The following is a 23,729-nucleotide window of genomic DNA, read 5'->3' as shown; positions in this document are numbered from 1 at the left end:
CACACAAGACAGGCTGCCAGACTAGATAAACCTTTGGTCAGATCTATCCGAGCTCTTAGCCTTCTCACGAACCCACAACTGCAGCTGCCCCCTTTGCAGCCATTCGATCTGCGGCACATTAGCAGGGGATCCTGTTTCGCTCCTTGCCACGAAAAGCGTCGCCTCCGTTCTTTTTTTAGGGATAGAGAAAGCTGTGTTACGCCAAGTCAGACCGCTGGTTCATTTAGCTGGCTGACTGGCAATGGCTCTCCAGGTTTCAGATAGGGATCTCTCCCAGCCCTGCCTAGAAGCGCTAGGAATGAAAACTGGGCCCTTCTGCATGCAAAGCTGATGTCCTTACAGCAGAGCTCATCCCTTTCCCTCTTGTTTAGCATGTCAGGCTGCTGTTAAAGGCCCAGTAACGAAAATCCTGTTCTGGCAGGAGCGAGCCATGGAGATCATTAGGTCTGACACTCCTGTGCAGATCCTGTTTTTGTTAATAGCTCCTATTTCCCCAATTGACTTAAGTTTTGACTGGGCTGTGACTGAATCCCACCCCCAAAATGGAGACAGCCTGGTAGCACCTCTCTCTGTAGATTCTGAGCCCCATCTCCCCTGGACCTGTGCTGATCAAAGACATCAATGCTAGAGAGACGAGCAAATTCAGAAGAGAAATGTTTATTCAATCAGTTCATTTACAGGGCCTCTTCTCCCCTGTTCCCGGGTCTCCTGTTCATAACCACAGCCCCACATTCTGATCTCTCCATTCTCAAAGCAGGGTGAATAAGTTTGTTCAGAGTGAAAATGTAGCAGCAGGGATGAGGGAGCAGCTAGGGGTAGAAAGTAGGTGTGCACAGTTGTTTCATCTACTGCAGTGCTGTGGGGGGTCCATTTTAAACAAAATAACATTGAAAGACTAAAAATTCTCAGGGGCTCCATTCCAGGGATAGGAAAGTTGGTTGGGGTGAAAGATAGCAGTACAGTGCTGATGTGAAAAAGAGGACAGGGCTCCTGCCCCTTTAAGTGTTATGTGTAGCAGAGGGGATTTCAGAAGAGGGAGCTTCTACACAAAGGTGCAGGAGCTCCATATAGATATAGATAGATTAGATATAGATATAGATATAGATATAGATATAGATATAGATATAGATATAGATATAGATATAGATATAGATATAGATACAGATACAGATATAGATATATAGAATTCAACTGACCACAACAGCAAGCAGAGCTCTCTCTTTCTTCCCATCTCTAGTTTTCTCGTCCACTGTATGCTACCCAAGAAAAATTAGGCTGAGAGATGAAGGTTAAATTTGTGTGTTCTCCGTGGAGAGCGTGTCTTCTACCACTGAGCTATGGCTATTCCTACTAAGGTTCACGAGCAAGGCAAGGGTGCGACACTGGGCCGGTGCCAAAGGAGTGCTCCTTGCACATGTGGACATGTGTTCATCTACACGCCAATGTTTCTTCCTATACAAACTCACACATTACAAATGATGCGTACGGGATTGTGTGTCTCTAGAAAGGAATGTGTAAAGGTGTAATGGTGATGGGGGAGGCTGAGCTAATTTGAGTGCATAGCTCTGCACACACCATATATTTAAAGCACATTGGAAGCATTTGACTTCCCTCACCCAAAGAATCCTGGGAACTGTAGTTTGTTGAATATAATAATAGTTGTTGTTGTTGTTGCTGCTGCTGTTGTTATTCCCCACCCATCTGGGCAGCTTCCAGCAAAATATAAAAAATAATAAAATGTCAAACATTAAAATCTTCCCGATACAGGGCTGCCTTCGGTTGTCTTCTAAAAGTTGTGCAGTTCTTTATCTCCTTGACATCTGATGGGAGGGTGTCCCACAGGGAGGGCGCCACTGCCGAGAAGCAGATGCTGAGAATGGTGACTGTGTGGTGGGTAAACTACAGTTCCCAGAATTCTTTGGGATAAGTCATGTGCTTTAACTGTATGGCGTGTTTGTAGCCTATATCTCTGGGGCAGCTTAGTCAAAGGGAGGGGGATTCTCTCAAAAGGGGGGCGCGCTTAGCTCTGAAAGCAGAATCCTGTATGTGTGGGTGATGGGGAGGGGTCTGAGGGGTAGTGGCAGCAGCAAGCAACTCTGAAAGGGCGAAGGCTGGAGGCCAGGCCACTACTGCCGCAAGGACTCTTCCTCCGACAGCAAGAGGGGCAGGCGAGAAACAGCTCTTTGATCTGTAAAAGACAACAGAGAAGAGATTTGATTTTCCAGGTTCCCAGCCCTACCCTGCCCTGCTCCACACAGAGCTCCCAACATTCCTTGTTCCAAAGCAGAGAAGATTCAGAACCATTCAGAAAATGCCCCTCTTCTCCCAGAGAACCCAGCATCTGTCCATACCTTGGGGGTTCAGGTAGGTTAGAAAATCCATCAGGGTTTGGAAGGCGCCATCATCTAAGGAGCGCAGAGCATGTGCTGAAAGACAGATGAAATGTTGACGGGGACAGGCAAGTGTTATAGGAATTCTAAGGTCTTATATATAAAAAATAAATGTTCATAAATTTACAAGGCAAACACATACATAAGTATATAAACTAAGGTTACCAGATAATTTTCAATGAATCCAGGGACACTTTTCAACTTCAATGGATTTTGTATGGGGACTGATTTGTAAATCTGAGGACTGTCCCCGGGAAACGGGGATGTCTGGTAACCTTACTATAAACCATGTGCCTGAAATAGTACAGGAAAACCATCCTGAAGCCATTTTGACTCTTCCAATACTGTAACCTCAAATATTCTCCCCATTGCATCTTTACTCACAAATCATGTCTTAAGGGCATATTTGTATATGAATAGGGTGAGCCTGTGACCTGAATTCAGGAACTAAGTATTTAGCATCTCAAAAGGAATGGCCAGGCTGCCCAGGTAAAACAGTCAATGACCATTATCAGTATCCTGCCAGACAGGATTTCTGCTGGAGTTCGCCCCCTTCAGTAATGTATGTATGGTGGGGTTTTTTTTGGGGGGGGGTCCTCGAACTACAGGGTGGGCAATTTCAAAAGTCTATACAAGGGTTTGCACACCATTGTTCTGGGTTCCTCTCCTTCCACCCTGCGTGGGGGGAGTGGAGGACCCTGTTGCAACAGTTTAATAAAGATCAGGCTTACTAGCTGCTTTCTTTCTCAATATTCTCTGGTTGGCCTCTGTTATTTTCCTTAGGGTTCCTTAGGGAACCCACCTAAGGACTCTATACAGGCTCTTAAATACCCCATAAGGCAAAAGGAGCAAGCATAATGGAGCATGCGGGGAGAGGGCAGAGAAGTCAGTGAAAGGGTGCTCACCCAAGGAATCCTGCCCTACGGAATACAAGTCCTCCATAGCATCTCGCTTATGCGCCAGGCTCCCTTTGTTGGACAGTGTCTGGTGAGCATCTGCTTTGGGGAGAGGAGAGTGCAAGGGGAGAAGTGCTGCAGGTTACATAGGGGGAAAAATACAGATTACATCAGGTTTGTGAACAGCCTTTTGGCTAGTGGCACATAAGAATCACCCCTTAGCTACCAGGCAGGACGTCTTCATACATTGGAACATAACTTCTTCTTTCCTCTTACACCATCAACGGGCTATAAACGGACTAACATGGATCTGGGAGGTTATGTGGACCAGTAGCAATCTCTGAGGACTAGCAACTTGTGCAGACTTAACTTGCATGCCTGTCTGTCTGGATTACACTACAGAAAACTAATTTAAAGAGCAAGGAGATCGAATTTATGATGATAAGGATGACGAATAGGAAGCATTTTCCCTCCCGCCTTGTTTTCCTCCAAAGGCTTATTGCAAGCTCCTTGGGGCAGAGACCTGTCCAGTTTTATTCAACTCTTTGAGAGCCTTGTACATCAATAGCACTGAGTTACTCTTAACATGCAGCCCCTGGACACCCTGCCTGTTTTACCCTAACAAGAAGATGGCTGGTCCAGCTCCAGGTCTGGGGAGGCCTTCAGATGTGCATCTTCTGGGGGCCCCACTCCGGGGGGGGGGGTGAAGACCAGTGGCAGATGGCAGCAGTGTTGCAAACAACCAGCATTGGGGTCATTCCACGTCAGTTCAACACGGTCATGTCACCCACCGTCTTGGATTTTGATGAAACTTGGTGTACACCCTTCCCTTATGGTTGAAAGAAACCCCCTTAATTCCCCCCCCCCCATCTCAAATGGTTTTAATTTTATAGCACTTCAAAGTTTCGTGAAATCTGCGTTTCTGTCCCTCTTGAGACCCTCGGCCTTGTGTACACAAAAGACCCATACATTTTATTCTTTGTTGAGAAAGAGCATGTATTTGCAACAATTTTCACCATCAAAAGCTTTTGATTCCATCATGCCCACACACTGAAAATTTAGGTTTTCTAAACCTAGTTTTTCCACCAAAAAAACTACATTTATACATTTTTTAAGGCATTTATAAAATCTTTTGAATGCTGGTGTATTTTTTTCCTCGAATCCTCATCATGTTATTGAGCTCTGTGTAAAATTTCAAAGAGATCTGATCATTGGTTATGGAGGGAAAAAATAAAATGTACACAAGCCCAAGGATCAAAAGAGGGACAGAAACACAGATTTCACGAAACTTTGAAGTGCTATAAAATTAAAACCATTTGAGATAGAGGGAAAAAATTTAAGGCGGTTTCTTTCAACCATAAGGGAAGGGTGTACACCAAGTTTCATCAAAATCCGAGATGGTGGATGACAAAACCCTTGTTTTTTGCATTGATCTGATGTGGAATGACCCATTGGGCAGCTGCCTAAGAAGAGGCCTGGCTGGATCGGACCAAGGGCCTTTCTAGTCCAGCATCCTGTTCTCACAGTGGCCAGACAGAAGCTGCAGGCAGGAGATGGCTGCAGCAGCACTCTTTCCCCTAAGGAAGTTGCCTTAGTGCTAGTCAATATGAATGAACAAAGCTGTCCATGATTTTGACTTCCCTCTGTTTCTCATTTTTCTCAGTTCTACACATTCATTCATTTTGCCTGTTCTCAATTTCTTTTGAGCCCCATGGAAAGTTGCCAGCGTATCGGTGCAAGTATTGCCTCAAATGCACATTTTTTATATGCAAATTTGCCCGATATACACATTTCTGCAAGACATAATGCCTTTTATACATTAGTTTTTACCGACACACGCATTTTTAGGCACACTTTCCCATCCCATAATAACAGTACTTGGGTTGGAGAGACGCATCCTGCAATTTGGAGAAGTGCGTATTTCGAGAAATAGCTGTGTTTCGGTTCAAAGATTACGTATTTTTCGCTCTATAAGACGCACCAGACCATAAGACGCACCTAGTTTTTGGAGGAGGAAAACAAGAAAAAAAATATTCTGAATCTCAGAAGCCAGAACAGCAAGAACGATCGCTGTGCAGCGAAAGCAGCAATCCCTCTTGCTGTTCTGGCTTCAGCGATAGCTGCGCAGCCTGCATCTGCTCCATAAGACGCACACACATTTCCCCTTACTTTTTAGGAGGGGAAAAGTGAGTCTTATAGAGCAAAAAATACAGTATTTCAGAAAGTGCGAAATAAGCAGCTTTGCATTAAAAAACCAACTTATTCCTCCCCTCACCCCTACAAAACCAGACCATTGGCCCATCTGCCTCAGTGCCGCCTGAAGCGGCTGACAGCAGCTCTCCAGAGTTTCAGTCTCTCCCTGCCTTACTTGGAGACGCTGGGGATCGAACCCGGGACATTCTGCATCCCAAGCAGATGCTCTCCCTCTGAGCTACAGCCCTTCCCAGGAGAGGCATCTGCACTGGCATTCCAGCAGCTGCCCATGGGTGCTGCACGCTCATGCCAGGCCTGGAAGGTGGCATCCCTAACAGCAGAAGTGTTTCCCTTGAGAGCTGAAGTGGTTATGCTAAAGGCATCGTTATGCCATCTCTAATCCAACAGGATTTGCAGGTTTTCTGAAGCGCCGGGGGAATAAACCAGCAAAGGTTTATTTGAGCAGAGAGGACAGAGGCATGGACGATACGGGTGCGTATTCCGCAAGCAATGGTGGCTATCGCAGGCCTTCTGCTTGGCTTCCACGGTCAGAGGTGGCCTGCATCCTCTGAGCATCAGATGCTGGGAATCATAATTGGGGGGAGCTGCTCTCGCACTTGGGTCCTGCTTACGGACTTCCCTGGTTGGCCACTGTGAAGGATGCTGGACTAGATGGGCCATTGGCCTGATCCAGCAGGCCTCTTATTTTGTTCTTAATTATTATTAACTATTTATTTATTAAATTTGTATACTGCCCTATACCAGAGGATCTCAGGGCAGTTCACAACATAAAATTACTACACACACACACACACACACACACACACACGACGATGACAACTCCCGGACCTGCTTCCACACACAGTGGCAGATACCTTATAGTGCAATCTTAGGCACTTCTACTCAGAAGTAAGTACCATGGAGTTCAATGGGATTTAACCCCCAGGGGAGGGTAACTTCAGCTTCCAATATCATTTCATTCTTCTCCTTGCCCTTTGGCCACATACCCTCCAACATTTCTCTGATGAAAATAGGGACGTCCCATTCCATAATGATAATTTCACACCCCACATATCTTACTGGGTTGCCCCAGCCACTCTGGGCAGCTTCCGACTTATATAAAAACATCAGTAAACATTTTAAAAATTTCCCCTATACAGGATTGCCTTAAGATGGCTTGGGGAGGGTCAGATAACTCCAGACCCTCCAACATTTCTCCAATGAAAATAGGGACATCTTAAGGAAAAGCGGGACATTCCAGGATCAAATCAGAAACTGGGACGGCTTCTCTAAATCAGGGTCGTCCCTGGAAGATAGGGACACTTGGAGGGTCTGTGGCCGTATCTTTCTCATGCCAAGTAAATCCTGACTTGACTTACGATGTCCCAAGAGGTATCCAGCGCTGTTCAGGGTCCAGCCGCGTTTGTCCTTGGGCTGCACATGCAACAAGAGGGAAAGTACCCTGAAACTAAGCTTGCCAGCAGTGAGTCAGAGGGTGAAATTTGCTATGGAGATGGGCATTATGTCCATCAGAGAAACCTTCTGTGGATGGAGGGATACATGCTATTACAGTGGTACCTCGGTTTAAGAACAGCCCTGTTTACGAACTATTTGGTTTACGAACTCCGCAAAAGTGGAAGTAGTGTCCAGGTTTGCGAACTTTACCTCGGCTAAGAATGGAAGCCGAACGGTGGAAGGCCCCATTAGGGAAAGCACACCTCGGTTTAAGAACGGTTGCAGTTTAAGAATGGACTTCCAGAATGGATTAAGTTCGTAAACCGAGGTACCACTGTAGTGGCTTAGACCAGAGACAAAAGTGGGTGGGGCTAGAGGTGGGCAGGGCCAGGGACAAAAGTGGGTGTGGTCAGAGACAAAAGTGGGTGGGGCTAGAGGTGGGCAGGGCCAGAGACAAAGGTGGGTGGGGTCAGAGGTCAAACTGGGCAGAGCAAAGGATGTAACTGTCACCCTTGCACAATAGGCTCACATTTGCACCTTACTTTTAAAGCATGATTATGCCATTTTAATGGGCCATGGCCTCTGCTAAAGAATCTTGGGACTGGTCATTTATTCAGGGTGCTGAAAGTGTAATGAGATCCCTCTTCCCCTCACAGAACTGCAGTTGCCAGAGTGGTTTCACAGTCAATCCCTCTTCCTGAAGAACTCTGGGAACTGTAGCTCTGTGAGTGGGGGGAAAGGGTTCCCTAGCAACTCTGAGCACTACAGCTCCCAAGATCTTTTAGGGGAAGCGAAGACCATTCACATAATTTAATAGTGCTTTAAATATATGGTGCAGATGCATGGGCATAGCCAGGATTTTTGTGGGGGGGCAGAACCTCAGTGTGCTATGTACCTTTATTGATTTTTATTGATTCAGGGGGGCAACTGTACCTCCCTCCCCCCCTTGGCTACGCCCATGTGCAGATGTGACCTAAACTTCAGCCACACAAAAGTCAGAGGTTTCTACACATACTCTCTCTCTCATTTTCTCTCTCTCACACACAGAATAGCTGGGAAATAGTTGGGGAAGAGTCTTTATCCCTGATGTACTTGCTTTCTATCTGCAAGGATTTTTCGTTTGTTTGTTTTTAAAGTGTTGGAGTAATCAAAACGGGGGCTTTATATGGACCATACATTTTCCTGCGACCCCACCAAGAATCCCGGGAACTGTGGTTTACCCCTTGCAGCACTACAGTTCACAACACCATTCACAAACTACAGTTCCCAAGCTTTTTTGAGTGGTGTTTTAAATGCATATGTATGCAGAACCTGCTTAGTAAGCTGCTTAAAAGCTGGTTTTGAAATTAAGCCTATATACATTATAAACAAACTGTGCCACCTGCAACAGTCTGAACCGATGCAGTTCCATCCTGCCTCTTCATTTCTGCTGCATGTGAGGACCAGCCCAGCCCATGCAGGCGATCAGGAGGGACGGAGGGAGGCCAGTGACAGCTCTCTATCAAGTAGGGCTGATAGGGTGGGGTGGGGGGACAGTGTAACTCACCACCAGAACGGTTCCACAGCATTCACCGAGTAGCCCACAGAGGAGCAGAGAAGCACAGAGCACAGATTGAGAGCTCCACATCATCTGTGGGGAAGAAAGAAATCAAGGAAGCATTCTGGTTTCCAGCCTGACTCTGTTTCCCCCACTAAATCACATTCCCAATCCAGAATAAGTAAAGGACGCCTGGACAGTTAAGTCCAGCCAAAGGAGACTATGGGGTTGTGGTGCTCATCTCGCTTTCAGGCAGAGGGAGCTGGCGTTTGTCCACAGACAGCTTTCCAGGTCATGTGGCCAACATGACTAAACCGCTTCTGGCGCAACGGGACACCGTGACAGAAACCAAAGTGCATGGAAATGCCATTTACCTTCCTGCAGCAGCAGTACCTATTTATCTACTTGCACTTTGATGTGCTTTCAAACTGCTAGGTTGGCAGGAGCTGGGACAGAGCAACAGGAGCTCACCCCATTGCGGAGATTCGAACTGCCGACCTGATCGGCAAGCCCAAGAGGCTCAGTGGTTTAGACCACAGAGCCACCCAGAATACCAGGATTATGATAGACATTATTTCTTGAGAGCTCCCCAAGAGGCACGATAAATATTTAACATTGGTTCCCTGGGTGGTGTGTATACAATTTTTGTCTGCCTGTTGCCAGTTTTGCAGGGGGGGGGGGGGTTAAGCACTAAGAAGTCTTCAAAACCTGTTTGACCACAGACCATAGTCACTAGTCACACAGTGGCTATGGTCTGTGGCAGGATACAAGTGCGCACCAAGGGTGCATCATGAGTGTAATTTCAAGCCTTTGAAAAAGAGCGCTGTCTGCTTACACAAACACACACACACTCCTCATCTTCTTTCCAACCCCACCCACTGAATGATGCTCTCAGCAAATCCACAAAGCAAGACTGCCAATAGCCATCGCGAGAGGAGATGCTTTGTATGCAATGTTCCCAGATTCAATTCCTCCACAAGCACGGCCATTTGAAGGGTCAGATGCAAGTCAGAGTATTTGCACTAAGCCAGAGGCCCAAAGAGGCTGGTCTCAGAATAAGGCAGCACCCCATGGTCTGCATGCGCTCTGGCACTGCGCTGGATGGTACCTGCCCAAAAGATAACTGAGCTGCAGGCCTCTTCTCTTCAGCTCAAAGCCCAGCCGCATCGTGACCTCTAGCCCCTAATAACCCGCAACCCTCTCAAACAGTGACGACTTCACAATGCTTTTAAGATGCAGGCACATGAAATGTGGTACATGCGTGCCATATCTTCCCTGACAGGGCTCCTGTTCCTCTTAACACCTGCATAACAACCATAAATTCAACAGGTGGAGACATTTCTGTCACTGCTTTAGGCCACAAAAAACTGAACCTGTTGAATTTCTGCCTACCCCGTTGGAGCAAAAAACAGTGACACCCCTGCTGTGCCCCATTTCATGGAACTGGAGAATTGGGTCATCTAGTCCTGCAATGCAGGAGAGTCCAGCACCTTCTGAGGGAGACTGTCCCACTGTTGAAACGCTCTTACTGTCAGGAAGGTTCAGTCGGAATCTCCTTTCTTATAATTGAATCCATCTGTCTGAGTCCCACCCTCTTGAAGCAGCAGAAAACAAGCTTGCTCCATTTAAACTCTCTTAACAGTCTGTCAGCCGGTGTCCTACCCCACACCCCCAAACCAACACCCTAAATCCCAAACCTCCATCATAGATTTTAAGGAATTCATACCTTGAAACCTGTCAGGAGCCGCTGGATGTCTGATTCCCCACAAAGTAGGGGACCCAGGATTTATAGAGGGGGAAGGCACAGGTTGGGTTGCGTCATTACTCCATAGACAAAAGACACGGGTTGGCGGGAACATATGTGTAATTGACCGTAATGGCCCCCAGAAACCCAGCTGAATGGGGAACAGAGAGATAGAGATGTACTAATCTCTTTTAATGCGCAATTTATTCACATCCTTTGTCAGAAAATTGATGGAACATTGGGGTGGGGGGTAATTAGAGCTAATTGACTCCTCAAAGTGAATTGGAGGAGGGTGGTCAACCATGCAAGAAGTAGACACCTGCCAAGAGGCCTTCCTGTTTTTGAGGCCAGAGAACTCTGTGCCCTGCTGCCTCTTCTCTAATCTTGCTGCCCTCTCAGAGAACTCATAGATATTACAGCCACTTCACCTGTGTACACTATTCCCGCTGCAGTGCTTTTCTAAACAGTCCCATCTTTGAGAGAAATCCAGAGATCTAGCTCCAAGGAGGCCAACTCTGGAGGGTTGGTGTGTGTTCATTATTACTGGATTTTATTTAAAACACGTTCACCCCACATTGTGTTGTAAGGTCGGCTTCCAAAACGAGGCATTAAAATCAATTGCTCTAAAATATCACAATTAAACAGAGATTGCTGGGCGAGCTTCAGTCAATCTAACATTAAATCCTGGGGTGGAGGGAAGCAAAGTTTGGAGCTTAGGCCCAAATGTTATTAGCACTGGCACAGGGTGAATTGTTCTGGTGAGGCAATTCAAAAGATGAGGCGCTACCACAGACAACAGGGGTGCAAACTTGAATACAGTGGATGCGCAGGTTGCGAACATGATCTGTGCAGGAGGCATGTTCGCAACCTGCAGCACGTCTACGCACACGCAGGTTGCGATTTGGCACTTCTGCACATGAACAAAGCACGATTCAGCACTTCTGCGCATGTGCGACCGCCAAAACCCGGAAGTAACTTGTTCTGGTACTTCTGGGTTTCGGCGGGTCCGTAACCCCAAAAAACGCAACCTAAAGCGTCTGTAACCAGAGGTATGACTGTATAATATTGTGGGGGCCCAGGTAAGGCCCACCCCACATAATTGATCACATGATACAGTGCACACACACCATTTGAACGGGAATGCCCATCAACTTTGTGGGCCTCAAATATTTTATTGTGGGGGCTGAAGCCCCTAGGAGTTGGCTCCTATGACAGAAAATATTCTACAGCCACTGTCAGGGCTCATCCACACTGCCGCTTGCCATGGGCTTTCTAGGCACAAGTCTGAGAGGTTCTTTGTTTGCCCTGCCCCATTCCCAGGGGAAACCCGCAGTTTACCACAGAATTGGAACAAACGTCAGTCAGGTTTCTTGCAGACTGGCATTTGTTTCGATTCAGCAGTTCACAGCGGCTTCTCTGGGGGAAAGCAGTGGGACAAATGAAAAGCCTCTCAGAACTGTGTCTAGAACAAGTGGAAGAAAACACCACAGGGCAAACCAAAATGTGGACAAGCCCTCAGAGGCAGTGTGACCCTGAATACCACTCCTGCTTGCAGCCTTCCCACAGACATGGCATGTCCCAGCAGGCTCTGTTTATGTTCTTAAAAGATCCCAAACTATCCCTTGTCACCTCCACACCCATCTCATTTCTGAATAACGGGCTCAGGCAGGCTCATATGGGAACAGTCCCTTCAAGACAGATTCTACTGCAGCAGACCCAAACTCTCCAGCTCTCCTGGCCAAATTTCACTCCAGAAGCCCTAAAGAAATCAGCAGCTGAAACTCCCAGCGAGGGCGTCCAACTTCTTCTCCCCCAATAGGCCTATCCACCCTGCCTTCTGCAGCAGTTGGGCACATACAAATAAAGTTTTAATTCTCCACTACATTAGCTTCATGCTAGGGGAGAGGGTGGACTGATCTTTGAACATTCAGACTGCTTTTAAAGGCCTGGAACAGGGCCTATTATAAAAATGGGCAACCCTGTTCCCAAATGAGCCTTGCTCCATCTCCAGGGACCTCAGGGATCCTGCTCCTAGCCAGTATTTGTTATAATACTGTAAAGTAGCCTTCCCTGACCAGGTGGTGTCCTCTGTATGGTTGGGTTTGATGGGATTTGTAGTCTAAAGCCTTTGGAGGACACCGGCATGTTGGGGAAGCCTGCTTGAAGCATCGTATATGCTTAACAACAACAGTGTCATCGGCATTTGTGATGCTTCAAGCTGGCTTCCCCAAGCTGCAGGTGTCCTCCGGACTACAAATCCCATCAGCTCAAAGCCATACAGAGGGCACCACCTGGCTGGGGATTGGGAAGGCTGCCTTACAGATTATTTGAACAAAAATAAGCACTCCTGTGTCCTGTTGCAGTTTCCTATCTAAAACTGATGCAGGGGAATATGGGAGGCAAATGCCACCCCTGCTACTACTTAAGATTTCTTTCCAGCACAATTTAATGCATTAAATGACACACCTGCCCAAGCCCTCTTTTTCACAGCATCCTGTAATTTTCCGTCCAGAGTTCGCCCTCTGAATCTAATTGGTACCCTGGTGGGCTTTAGGACAAGGACTTTCATCTGCATCTGGCCTGCTTTAAGTGCACATGGGGCCCTTCAGCCTAATGGCCCCATTAGAGATCTTGATGACCTTTCGGGAAAGAAGAGGCATCTGCAATACGTCAGGATTTCAGGCTGCTCTGGGAGGGGAGTGGTACCCAATATAGAACTGATTTGTCGGAAGCTAATAGGTCATCAAAAGATGCAAAGAGGCACTCGAGGCCTCTTCTTGTAACATGTAAAAAGCATATTTGCGTACATCCATTTTTCACTGCTTGTTTGTAACGGCTGGTGGTTTGAAAGGAGCACTGAAGTAGATTATCAAGATTCTCAGGGTGGCATCCAGGGCTCTTGGGTTCGCAGGGACATTTGTTGATTGCCAACCATGTTTCGGGAAGGAGCTTAGAAATGAGTTTCCTAGCACCCATCCAAAATGTTACCTTTGTGGCCTAATAGAACTGAAAAATGAAAAGCTGGAGGGAGAGATTCAGCCAAGCCATTCTTGCTGTTAATGTGCATTATCAAAGCGCATCAATGTGCACTAAGGCATCACCACTGCATAGCCAAGATTTTTGTTGGGGGACAGGCCTTTGTGGGGGGCAGAACTTCAGTTAGCCATGTGTTTTACTGATTTTTATTGATTGGAGGCAGCTGACCCTCTCTGCCTACACCCATGGTACACTACTGGTGTGTGTGTGTGTGTGTAGGGGCTTTGTGCATGCAAACTGTGAAAGCAAACACATTGTGCCACTCTGCTCTTAGTAAGATGACTGTGCTCTTAATAACTGGATCACAATGTTGTTCTCCCAGCTGCTGTGCAGCTAGGATAAGCCCTATAGCCCAAAGCCCTGGTCTCCCCCACTCCCACATGGCTTCATGTATCTCCAAGGCCAGTGCTGGCTCCAGGATTTCAGTTTGGCCCCCTGTAACCTGGAAGAGGTGGGACATGCAAACTGGGAGTTCTCTTAGGGCACTTCAGAACTGTTGCTATTTGCAAGGTGGGGTTCCATCCCACAGTGACCAATTCAGGTTGTCCAATCGAAGTAGATTTGGAGGTCTTGAACAACAAACCCGCTTCCCCCAAAAGAGCAGACTTTTTGTGAAAAATGAAGAGGAAATTCATCAGAAGGTACGGGAGAACAATTGTCTGACACGTCGCATAACATCCTCACATACAGATCAGAATCGATGCTCAATGAACAGCCAATGTCGCCTAGCCTCTCCATAAACTCTGCAAACAAATCAGGATGAACGCTCAGTAAATAGGTCATCTGGATGCAACTGCAGGCTACATCTAATCGTCTTAGATACTTTGTGCCAAGTCAAAATGATAGCACTGTTAGGGCAACAACGGTCCTTCTGCTGGTTTGGGGGGCCCTGGCTGCCCTCTGGCCCTGGCAGGGCAAGAGGCAGGGATGAGGAGAACGTAGGTCAAGATTTACTGGTAGATCTCAGGATGATCGACAGGCATTTCTGACTCCCAAGAGTTTAATGACAGCAGCAGCAAAACATCTCCTCCCATCCCTTCTCCGAAATAAATCGCTGAAATTAAGAAAACTTGGGGATGGGGAATCAGGAACTATTTGCATTTGAAAGGACTGTGTGATCCAGTTCTGGGTCAGAAAACAAATTCCAGGACTGAAATGTGCCCAGGGGCACCCTGGCACTTGGTTCAAAGTGTGCATGAGTCCTCTATGCCATCATTCCTCACCTTGTTCTGGCTGGCAGATCCTGATGTTCTAGTTCAAAACAAAACATAGTTATGCCAAGCCTGCAGCCTGCCTGCTCCTGGTCTAAGGCAATACATCTTTATTTGTGGACTCAGAGTCACTTCCATCATCAGATGCATAAAGTACAATCCTTTGTTGCAGGGATACAGACACGTAGTTTTTAGGGTGGGTATGTTAAGCCGCGGACTCAAGGGGAAATGAAATGCAAGAGAAGGGACGACAATTCAGTTGGAGCAGGAGTGTCTGCGAAATAAGCGAAGCGGCCCTTTTGCAGCAGCCCTGAGCAGTGATGGGATAAATAACAAGGGTGTTTTAATGAGGATCCGCAGCAGCAAAGGAACCCACGGTCTCTATTCAAGCCCAAATAAGTAGAGATAAGCTCTCCAAAGTCTAACCTGCTTCCCTTTGGATAACTCAGTCGTTAGAGCATGAGTGGCCAAAAGATTCCTGCATTGCAGGGGGTTGGACTAGATGACCCTGGGGATCCCTTCCGACGCCACAGTTCTATGATTCTGCACATGCCCACCGCCCAGCTATCCCGACACAACGCCGCCTCTGTTAAATCCATGGGGCTACTCCCTAGCCAACCTGCAGCGCCAGCCGTCAAATTTGCCTGAATCCACAGAGCCTCCCCGGGGAGGGAGAGAAACAGAGAGCGCGGGGTGGAGGGGGAGGCGCTGGCCCTTTAAATCTCACCCGCTCCGCCTCCCGCAAGCCCGTCCATGCCAACCTCCGGCGGACGCTCTTCCCTCCCGTCGCCGCCCAAGTCCTCCAGCCCATCCGGCAGCTTCTCTAGCCGCACCCATTCCCCTCGACTCTATGGCGCCACCCGACTCCGATTGGCCAATCCGGGGCGGCGGCGCGCTCTTATTGGCCGGGCGGCTCAGCCCGGCGGGGCGCGGAGGGGAGCTGTCAGGCTGCGGAGGGAGGGGTTTTCCGCTGCCGGCCCAGGGCCCTGAGAGCGCGCGCCGCCGCCGCCGCTGGCCCCCCTTCCCTCCCGCATGGGGGGTGCCTGAGACCCCGAGCCCGTCTTCCCCCTCCCCGTAGGGCGGGTGAGTGCCAAGAGGCGAGGGGGCGGGTGATTGACAGCAGCCCCCCCAAAGGGGATGCAGGGCGGGGGGGGGGGAGCTTGGAAGGGCAGCGGAGGGCGAGAGGGCAGGGCGCGGCGGGGGGGGCTTCCCTTCTGCAAGGGCCGCCGGGTTGGCGCTGGGTCCGCGGCCCCTGGAGGCGCGCAGCCATTGTGGGGTTGCGCCAGGGTGGGGCACCTGCTTAGCAAAAGCGGTGCATAAACATGGCAAGGTGGCTGCTTCTGCGCGCGCAGCCGGGGTAGGGCTCCGGGAGGGCAGATGCCTGCCTGCCTGCGGGAGGACGAGGGCAGAAAGAGGGCTGGCAGCTGCGCGAGGCGTGTTGCAATACCGACCGAGGGAGCCCGGGACTGGCTCCACCCATCCCCGCCGCCGCCTCTTTCCTCCCGGGCAGCCTCTTCCCCTCAAGCCCCAGCCTTCTGCCTCGTCCCGGGTTTCCCACGTGCGTGGGTTGTGCCCGCATCCCCCCTCTTCCTTGGCCAGCGTCCGCGATCCCTTCCTGCTTCTTCCCCCAGGTGGGCCGCATCTGACGGAGGAATCTTGACTTTTGCTTGCATGGAGCGATTGGGTGGGTTGGGTTGCGTTCCACAGAACTGGGGTTGCTTGGCAGTGAGGCCAGCAAATGCACCCCTATAATATTGCGCGCGGCGGGCGGGGTGTGTGTGTGGAGTTGTAGCAAGGAGTAGAAATCTCAGGATGTAGGCCTCTAGCCGGACGTACCTTCCCTGGTGGACCGCAGAAATGGGAAAGAGAGTCCAAAGTTTGAACTGAACCTGCTACTTCTCGAACTTCTGTTGAAACGAGCAACAGTCGTTGTGGGGATGGGCAGGGATCCTGCATGGTTGGTGTGGATCAGATGTACTGATTCCGCCTACCTAAGAACATAGGAAGCTGGCTTCTGTTTTGTCTGGTTTACAGCTATCAGCATTGACTGGCAGCAGCTCTCAAAGGCTTCAGACAGGGTTCTACCTGGAGATGCCAGTGATTGAACCCAGGACCCTTTGCATGCAAGGCAAATGCTGTATCATTAAGTTGCAGGAAGTACTGGGGCAGGCAGGCAGGCAGCAAGCGAAGCTGTGTTCTATCAAGTGACCAGAGTCTCAGCTCTCAATTCCACCAGACACCACCCATAATCCAGGACCCTTGAGAAGCCTTTACTGCAACCCTTTAGTTCCCACATCCTGCTGTAGTAACCAGGTTACATGTAACTGAAACAAATGCATATGCCTCCCTACTTCCATATCCTCTCCTTTCTCAGGTTTTATTTTGTAAGCTCTTTGAGACAGAGACACTTTGCTAAAAGTCTTGTGTGCTTAGTTGATGCTGTATAAATGAACAATAAAAACCTGCGAAGTTGAATCCTCTGATCCACCATATATTTTTTGAGCTGTGTAGCTCCTCTTCCAGTTCCTTTGTGGCCCCGTCCAGGGTTGTTGTTGTTGATTTTTTGGTTGCAGGGTGATGGTGGTGGTGGTAAAAGCTGGCAGCCATAAGCATGCCTGACACTTGAAGTCCTACTGTCTGCGATTTCTCTAGCAGCTGTATGAGGAGTCAATTAACACCAATCCCAGCTTCATGATAAAGTGACCTGACATTCATCTACCTAGAAAAAGCAAGAATTCTAGTTAGATTGACCAATTCAGAGTGCTGCTTTTGGGGAAAGTGTTGAAAGGATTTCCTGCAAATAGAATGGACGTAGCAATCTGGCTAGGAGCAAATATCTAGGAAGATGTGGCCAAAACTCATGCAAATTCTTGGTAGCACAGAGGGGAACTGACACTGTGTCTTCTGCTAGAGATTGATTCTACTTTCTTTTTCTTTGTGCAGCTTGCTCTGGAACCCAGCAGAGATGACAGAATACAAACTGGTGGTGGTGGGTGCTGGTGGTGTTGGGAAGAGTGCATTGACTATACAGTTGATTCAGAATCACTTTGTGGACGAGTATGATCCCACTATAGAGGTATGTGAACTTCATAATATTGGCAGCAACTTCTGCATGGCCCCATTTGTATGCCTTTTCCGAGTCCTTATATTCCTGACCTGCCTGCCATCTCCAAAGCTATGGACTATAACATCTCTTTTCTGGGCTTCTAAAACACTAGTCCTCTTTCCATCACTTTGTCTCCCTCTGTAGCTCTCCATTCTTTATAGAGGCATCTACAATCTTTTTATCATGTCCAAGATTGGGTCCATTTCTTTCCTGAATTTTGGCTTGAACCAATTGTTTCCAACTGCCTCCTTGCTGGCTTTCTGTTGCTGTGCTTTACACCCATGTTTCCCATGTCACTTGTTAACATTTTTTCTTTCACTCTTGCTCCTCTTGGTGCTTCTGAACCCCAGGATTCATACCGGAAGCAAGTGGTAATCGATGGAGAGACGTGTCTCTTGGATATCTTGGACACAGCTGGGCAAGAGGAGTACAGTGCTATGCGTGACCAGTACATGAGGACAGGAGAAGGCTTCCTCTGTGTCTTTGCAATCAACAACACAAAGTCTTTCGAAGATGTTCACCACTACAGGTGTGTGGGCAGCTGGCTTCTCTCTGTCCTCCATCTGTTTTCCTTCCTGTATAGCAGGGGTGGAGAACTGTTTTGGCCTAGTCCCCATCTCCCCCTACCCCTGCAAATCACCTTTGTCAGGTGGGTGGGACACCCCATCCATCAGCACCTGACATCTCTCGCAGCACATGCCAATTGCCTGAGAACCAGCTGGAGTTTGGGTGCTTCAGAAACTTTGCAAGCCCTAAGCTTATTGTTTTGGAGGTGCCAGGCACAGACCTTGCAGAGGGCTTTGTGCTGTGATTCCCAAGCACCTGACAACTAGCTGGGAAGCACTACGCAATGGAGCTTTGCAGGCACTGTCAATTGGCAGGGCCCGCAAAGCCCCTTTTTGGCTAGCCCCATCACATTGGGCAGGCGGGCAAGACTTGCAGCAGAAGGTGAAAGAATCTGAAGTAGGTAAGAAGAGGAGTCGGAGGCTGCATTGTGCAAAGATCTTTGTCACCATGTGGCAGGAATGATATGCTTGGAGGAATCCCAGACTGCATTTTCCTGAGCTAAGTACCTGAATATGCTCTATACTCTGCAACACTGGAAAGTACCTTTTCAGCATCAAGCCCTAAGTGTGCTGCTTGTGTTGTCATCTAGGCAAATGTAGAAGCAGTGGTATCATCACTGATGCTTCTGCCCTTGAATCTAACAAATCTGTAGCAGCGTGAATTGGATGTCAACAAAATTATGTTGCTCTTGCTCTATACTTTCTCCCACTCCCAGTCCTTTGAGGCCTCGTGAGAGCAGAAACAGATCCACCAAGTATGCCAACAAGGGGAAAGCCACAAAGACAGTATTGAATCCTTCCTCATGCTCTTGCATTTGAAAGTTGTACTCAGTGTACAACTCAGGGCTTGCTTGTCCTCAGTGTACAGGAACTGTAATGATCTGTTGTAGTCGTACATAAAAGTCTCCCTGTTACACAATTTTAGAAATTATTTTGGGGGAGGTAAATATATGAACATCTGAGTATTAAATATTCTGTTCCTTAGTCTAAAAGAAAATATTTTGAAGTTTTGGTTTTTTTAAAGCAAAACAAACTTCAGAAAAACCAGCAAACACCAATGTGTTCTTTTAATTTTTCTGGGTTTTTGCCAGGCCTTCACATCTCTAGACTTCTCTTTCAAAAAAAGTATGAATGCATACTTCAGCAGCAAACCACTCCTAAGTATGTGTATGGATGTGCTATATCTAATTTTTAAGTGTAGAATGGCTGTCTCTTAAGGGCAAACTACCCTGACACATGTATTACTTCGTGTGTGTGTGTGTGTGTGTGTGTGTGTGTGTGTGTTTTAAAAAAAGCCAACCAACCAAAGCAAAACAAGTCAGTGACTTTAGGTCAGGTAATGGCAGGTGCAGTTGGGTCCTTTTTTGTACTATTCTCTTCCTTGGAATAGCTTTTGTTGACTGCTTTTCTCCCCCACCAGAAGAAAGCAGCTAGTTGTGACATTTAAAGCAGCAAAAGGGAAAGGGATTAAGCTACCCCACCGTACCATATCTCTACTCAAACTTGGGAACTTTCTAAGCCTTTTTTGGGTTAGATAAAAAAAAATGGGAGAGTGTTCTTGTGCTCAGGCCCCGCTTGGGTGCTTCCCATGGGCATCTGGCTGGCCAATGTGAGAACAGGATGCTGGACTAGATAGGCCATTGGCCTGATCTAGCGGGGCTTTTCTTATGTTCTCATGCATACATCTGTATGTCACATCTAATTTGGACCTCAGTTGTTTTGCACACAGATAAAACACAGGACAAACTGAACTTCTGGTGTATACTTCATTAACACCAATAATCTCAAATATATTTTACTTTGGAGGGGGCCCAAACCAGAATCAAGTTTGGGAGCTGCTGATCTAGGCGGTTGTTCCCTGTTTGTGACTCGTTGCCTTTGTAATTCCAGGGAGCAGATCAACCGTGTGAAGGACTCCGATGATGTTCCGATGGTGCTTGTTGGCAATAAATGTGATCTGCCCTCCCGGACGGTGGATACGAAACAAGCCCAGGAGCTTGCCAGAAGCTACGGAATCCCCTTTGTAGAGACCTCTGCCAAAACCAGACAGGTATGGTATTTACTGTGGGAGAAAGTGAAAGGTCTTTGATCTTCGTAGCTATAGCTCAAGACAGTGTTTCAAGCGGGTTTTGGAATAAATTGCAGCTGAATCTTGCCCAAGTTTATCTGCTGCATCAACGCGCCCTCTCCCCCAAGTCAAGCGTTTCCAGCCTAAATCTTCTGTTCATCAGCATGTAGACAAAAAGCAAATAGTTTTGCTTTATGTTGGCTGTGTGCTCAAAATGCCAAACAACGGGATTCACGCTATAAGCCAACACAGTTGCTCTTCTCCTATATGACTTGGAGTAGGAATGGCATTGGTACAAGGTAACCATTCTTATTTGTGAACTGCCATGTCATTAATGCCTGCTGTCTTAGTTTGTGCTGCGTCAGCTTAATGATAAGACGGTTATCAGCATGGCATCATTCTACTGCTGGTGTCCAGTTGCCAAAAAACCTTTCTCAGTGAAGGCAGATGTGAATGAATGGTTTACTGATATGAAGGAAAGGGCTTATCGGGAGAGAAAGGATCCCGTAAACAGGAATAGCGTGACGACCTCCCCGCTCCCAAGTAATATTATTTCTGCCTACTAGCAATGGATAGAAAAAACATCACCGGCATAAAAATCCAATACCCCCGACACCTCTAATATTTAAATGGGAAATCTAACGATGTCTTCTGTTTGTGTCTTTTCTTACTTTCATTTGGTATACTCGTTCCTCTTAAAAAGGGAGTGGAGGATGCTTTCTACACCCTGGTGCGAGAAATCCGAAAACACAAGGAAAAGATCAGCAATGGGCGCAAGAAGAAATCTTCCAAAAGGAAGTGTATTATCCTCTGAAGAAGAGAGACTCTGTTGCACAGTTGGGAGTGCAAACCCCCCCTTTTTGAGTCTGGGTATTTTCCCAAGCTGCAAGATAAATTCTGATGGCCATGCCCCTCACCCATTTTCAGCTGGAGGGCGAAGGTGGTTTTGAGTTCTTACTGTCAATTATTTTACTATTTTTTAAAACTGGGACGTTGCATCCAGTATGAGGATTTGTAACCACATTTGATGTTCTGTTGCTTCTTGCCCCTTCATTATTATTTTTTTTAAAAGATCATCTTGTTTCTGGTCCTTAGGATTATAGAGGTCACTCCTAAGTGTGACCTGGTGTAGACTGATCCTGCAGGTTAGATGGAAGGGATAGCACGAAGTCAGTGTCTCAGTCAGAACCTTAGGGGCCTTTCTCGGTTTTTGTAGCATTTTACCTCCCTTGGTTCTCCATGAGACTGAAGAGGAAGCCGCATAGACTTGGCACCATTGTCTTTTTGCTAGCAGAGGAATAAAGGTAACCTTGGACAGAAGGTGATCTGCTGAAGGTGGCAATGAAGAATGCCAAAAGAGAAAATGTGGAAAGCCAAACCCTCTCCGTAGCTGAATATTTCACCCCACTATTAAAATAGATGGTGCTCAGTTATTTTTCTCCTGGGTGGTTGAAATTCTGTATTAAGTTGGGTCTCTCTCTCTCTGGTTTTCATTTGGGCTGTTATAACTTCTGAGCAACAGCTCCCACTTTAAAATGAATGGGGAAATGTACTTTTGCTCAGCAAGTTTTATAAAAAATGTGTGGTAATGGGGAGATATCAACAAGTTATGAGAGGTAATTTTAAATGGCTGTACAGCTTCCACCATCCAAAGGCAGCGGCACCTGTTTGTGAAAAAACAACTGTTGGAGATAGCTGAATATTTGCACCATAGAAGTGTCCTAAATTAACCTGCCTCTGTTGCTCTCCTTTACTAATTGGTTCTTGGGAGTATAGCGATGTTGACTCTCTTTATAAACAGAAGGGAGGAATATGATCCAAAGGTCTCTTAATCATCCCTCTTTTTTTAGTCTCCTGCATAGTCCTGGGGTTGCTTGGATGGGTTGAGATATAGGTACTTAAATGCTGGCATGGAGAGAAAAGAGTCTGAATTTATTATCCTGTTAGTGTTTATAAGCCATCGGAATTACGTTCTGTCATTATTTGATCTTATTCTCTTCCCCCCCATCCCACCCCAAAATCCCACCCTTGGAATCCTGTGTTGATTTGGTCTTTTTCCATGGTCCTGAGGATCTGTACAATAAATGCCACCACTTGGAATAAACCTGTGAATAAGCTACCTGATCTACAAGACCTGACTTTTTCTAAAGGGTATGTGTGGTAGATTTATGGTAGTTTTCTGGTTATCTTTCCTGGAACAGATTGTTTTGGGAAACTGCAAAACATGTGGAGGCTTTCAAGGAAATTGTAATTGTCTGTTCACAATGGTGCTAGAATCAGCGAAGCCTTCTATCAGAATATGGTACCTTTCAGCCAGGAGTTGCCTTTGTTTAGCTCAACTCCCTATTTTGTGGATGTTCTCCCCCTCCCCCATCCTCATGTGCTTCTCAAGAACATGTACCTGTTTGGGTTGCATCTATCTAGTTCTGTTCTTATTGTTTCCATCCAACTTTTTTGAACATGATTTTTTCAACAGAAATCCTGCAGATGTGGTAACTCTTCAAGAAGTGTGATAGGCATGCTTGTTGAAACAGCCCACCGGGACCTCAGGTTGTGTTTTCATAACCAGCTCCTAATTTATTTTACAAGTTATCCGCTATTCAGTTATTGTTCTGTTCTCTATGTTTTTCCCCCCTTTTGACTTAATATGAGTATCACTGGAAACATATGACAAAAGAAAACCAGACTGTTATCTCTGTTTCTGGCTTTCTAGGTACTCCAGTACCTATTTCAGGGATAGTTGGGGTAGGGGCACAGCTTTTCAAGCAAAAATATTTTTGTAGTGTAGATGAAAGTGTTCCTTGCTTAATTTTTTTTTAACTGATGGATGCTGCCTCTGAAAGGAATTTACTGAGTTTGGACGGATTCCCCCCCCCCCCCCCGGTGGTCTTAACCATACTGGAACCCCTTTTATAATATGTTTTGCTACTGTTCTTCTCTCTGTGATGGAAGGGGATGAAGAGAGGCTTTAGATAAGAAGCCTCCAAGGTCCATAATTTCTGGACTTTCTTGCCAACTCCTGCAAAAGTAGCCAGGGGTGAAGCTTGGGTGTGTGTATCAGTCAAGCACCTCCCTGCTGATTGTCCCTTCCCTATCTGGCAAATGCAAATTTGGGGAATCATGCGTTTGCTGCATCACTTGTAGTTCAAATCTGCAGCAGCTGCAAAATAATTGCAATGGTCAGGGTAAGGCAAGCCCAGGGTGAGCTAATTCTTGAGGGTAGGCACTCCTTAGAAGGCTAACAAATGGATAGGAATATGACTGGAGGCTGCAGAGGAGAGGGGCCAGGCACCTCATGATATGGGAGACACTGCATAGCTATTCATGCCATCCTTACAACAAGGAGGGCTACATTTTAGAAGGGATTTGAGATTTTCAGAAATTCAAACATTCTCAGGATGCACGGTAAAAGCATTCCATGCCTGTGCAGATGCCTCCTAACACACCTTCAAAATTGTTTGTGGGCCTAATACTGTGGTTAAATGGGCCTGTTCTAGAAAACAGCCCCATTGCCTTTAGCCAAACTC

The 23,729-nt window shown here is 47.1% G+C and overlaps 2 protein-coding genes across 7 annotated transcripts; one reads left to right on the top strand and one right to left on the bottom strand.

Moving 5' to 3' along the window:
• Window positions 1–641: 641 nt before the first annotated feature.
• LOC308460743 (galanin peptides-like) lies at window positions 642–15,248 on the bottom strand. 6 transcript variants are annotated; one of them, XM_080977259.1, is made up of 7 exons: window positions 15,190–15,248; window positions 10,198–10,366; window positions 8,481–8,564; window positions 6,859–6,913; window positions 3,296–3,421; window positions 2,352–2,426; window positions 642–2,188 (listed from the first exon to the last, which is right to left on the bottom strand). In XM_080977259.1, the coding sequence occupies exons 3-7, from the start codon at window positions 8,562–8,564 to the stop codon at window positions 2,127–2,129; spliced, it is 402 nt and encodes a 133-aa protein (XP_080833385.1). In that variant the 5' UTR covers window positions 10,198–10,366; window positions 15,190–15,248; the 3' UTR covers window positions 642–2,126. The 6 variants fall into 6 exon arrangements, with proteins under 6 accessions (XP_080833385.1, XP_080833383.1, XP_080833384.1 ...); XM_080977257.1 differs by lacking the exon at window positions 15,190–15,248 and adding an exon at window positions 14,475–15,149; XM_080977258.1 differs by lacking the exon at window positions 15,190–15,248 and adding an exon at window positions 14,889–15,149.
• A 135-nt stretch (window positions 15,249–15,383) lies between these two features.
• Window positions 15,384–22,321, top strand: LOC308460221 (GTPase KRas-like). Its single transcript, XM_080976326.1, has 5 exons — window positions 15,384–15,545; window positions 17,406–17,538; window positions 17,919–18,097; window positions 20,025–20,184; window positions 20,906–22,321. Exons 2-5 carry the CDS (start codon window positions 17,428–17,430, stop codon window positions 21,014–21,016), a joined length of 561 nt encoding a protein of 186 aa, XP_080832452.1. The 5' UTR covers window positions 15,384–15,545; window positions 17,406–17,427; the 3' UTR covers window positions 21,017–22,321.
• Window positions 22,322–23,729: the final 1,408 nt, after the last annotated feature.

The sequence above is a fragment of the Podarcis pityusensis genome (genome assembly GCF_964106645.2).
Source record: "Podarcis pityusensis genome assembly, chromosome: 13".
NCBI classification, from domain to species: domain Eukaryota; kingdom Metazoa; phylum Chordata; class Lepidosauria; order Squamata; family Lacertidae; genus Podarcis; species Podarcis pityusensis.
Note: the sequence above shows the minus strand (reverse complement) of the source record. Positions and strands in the feature narration are given on the sequence as shown.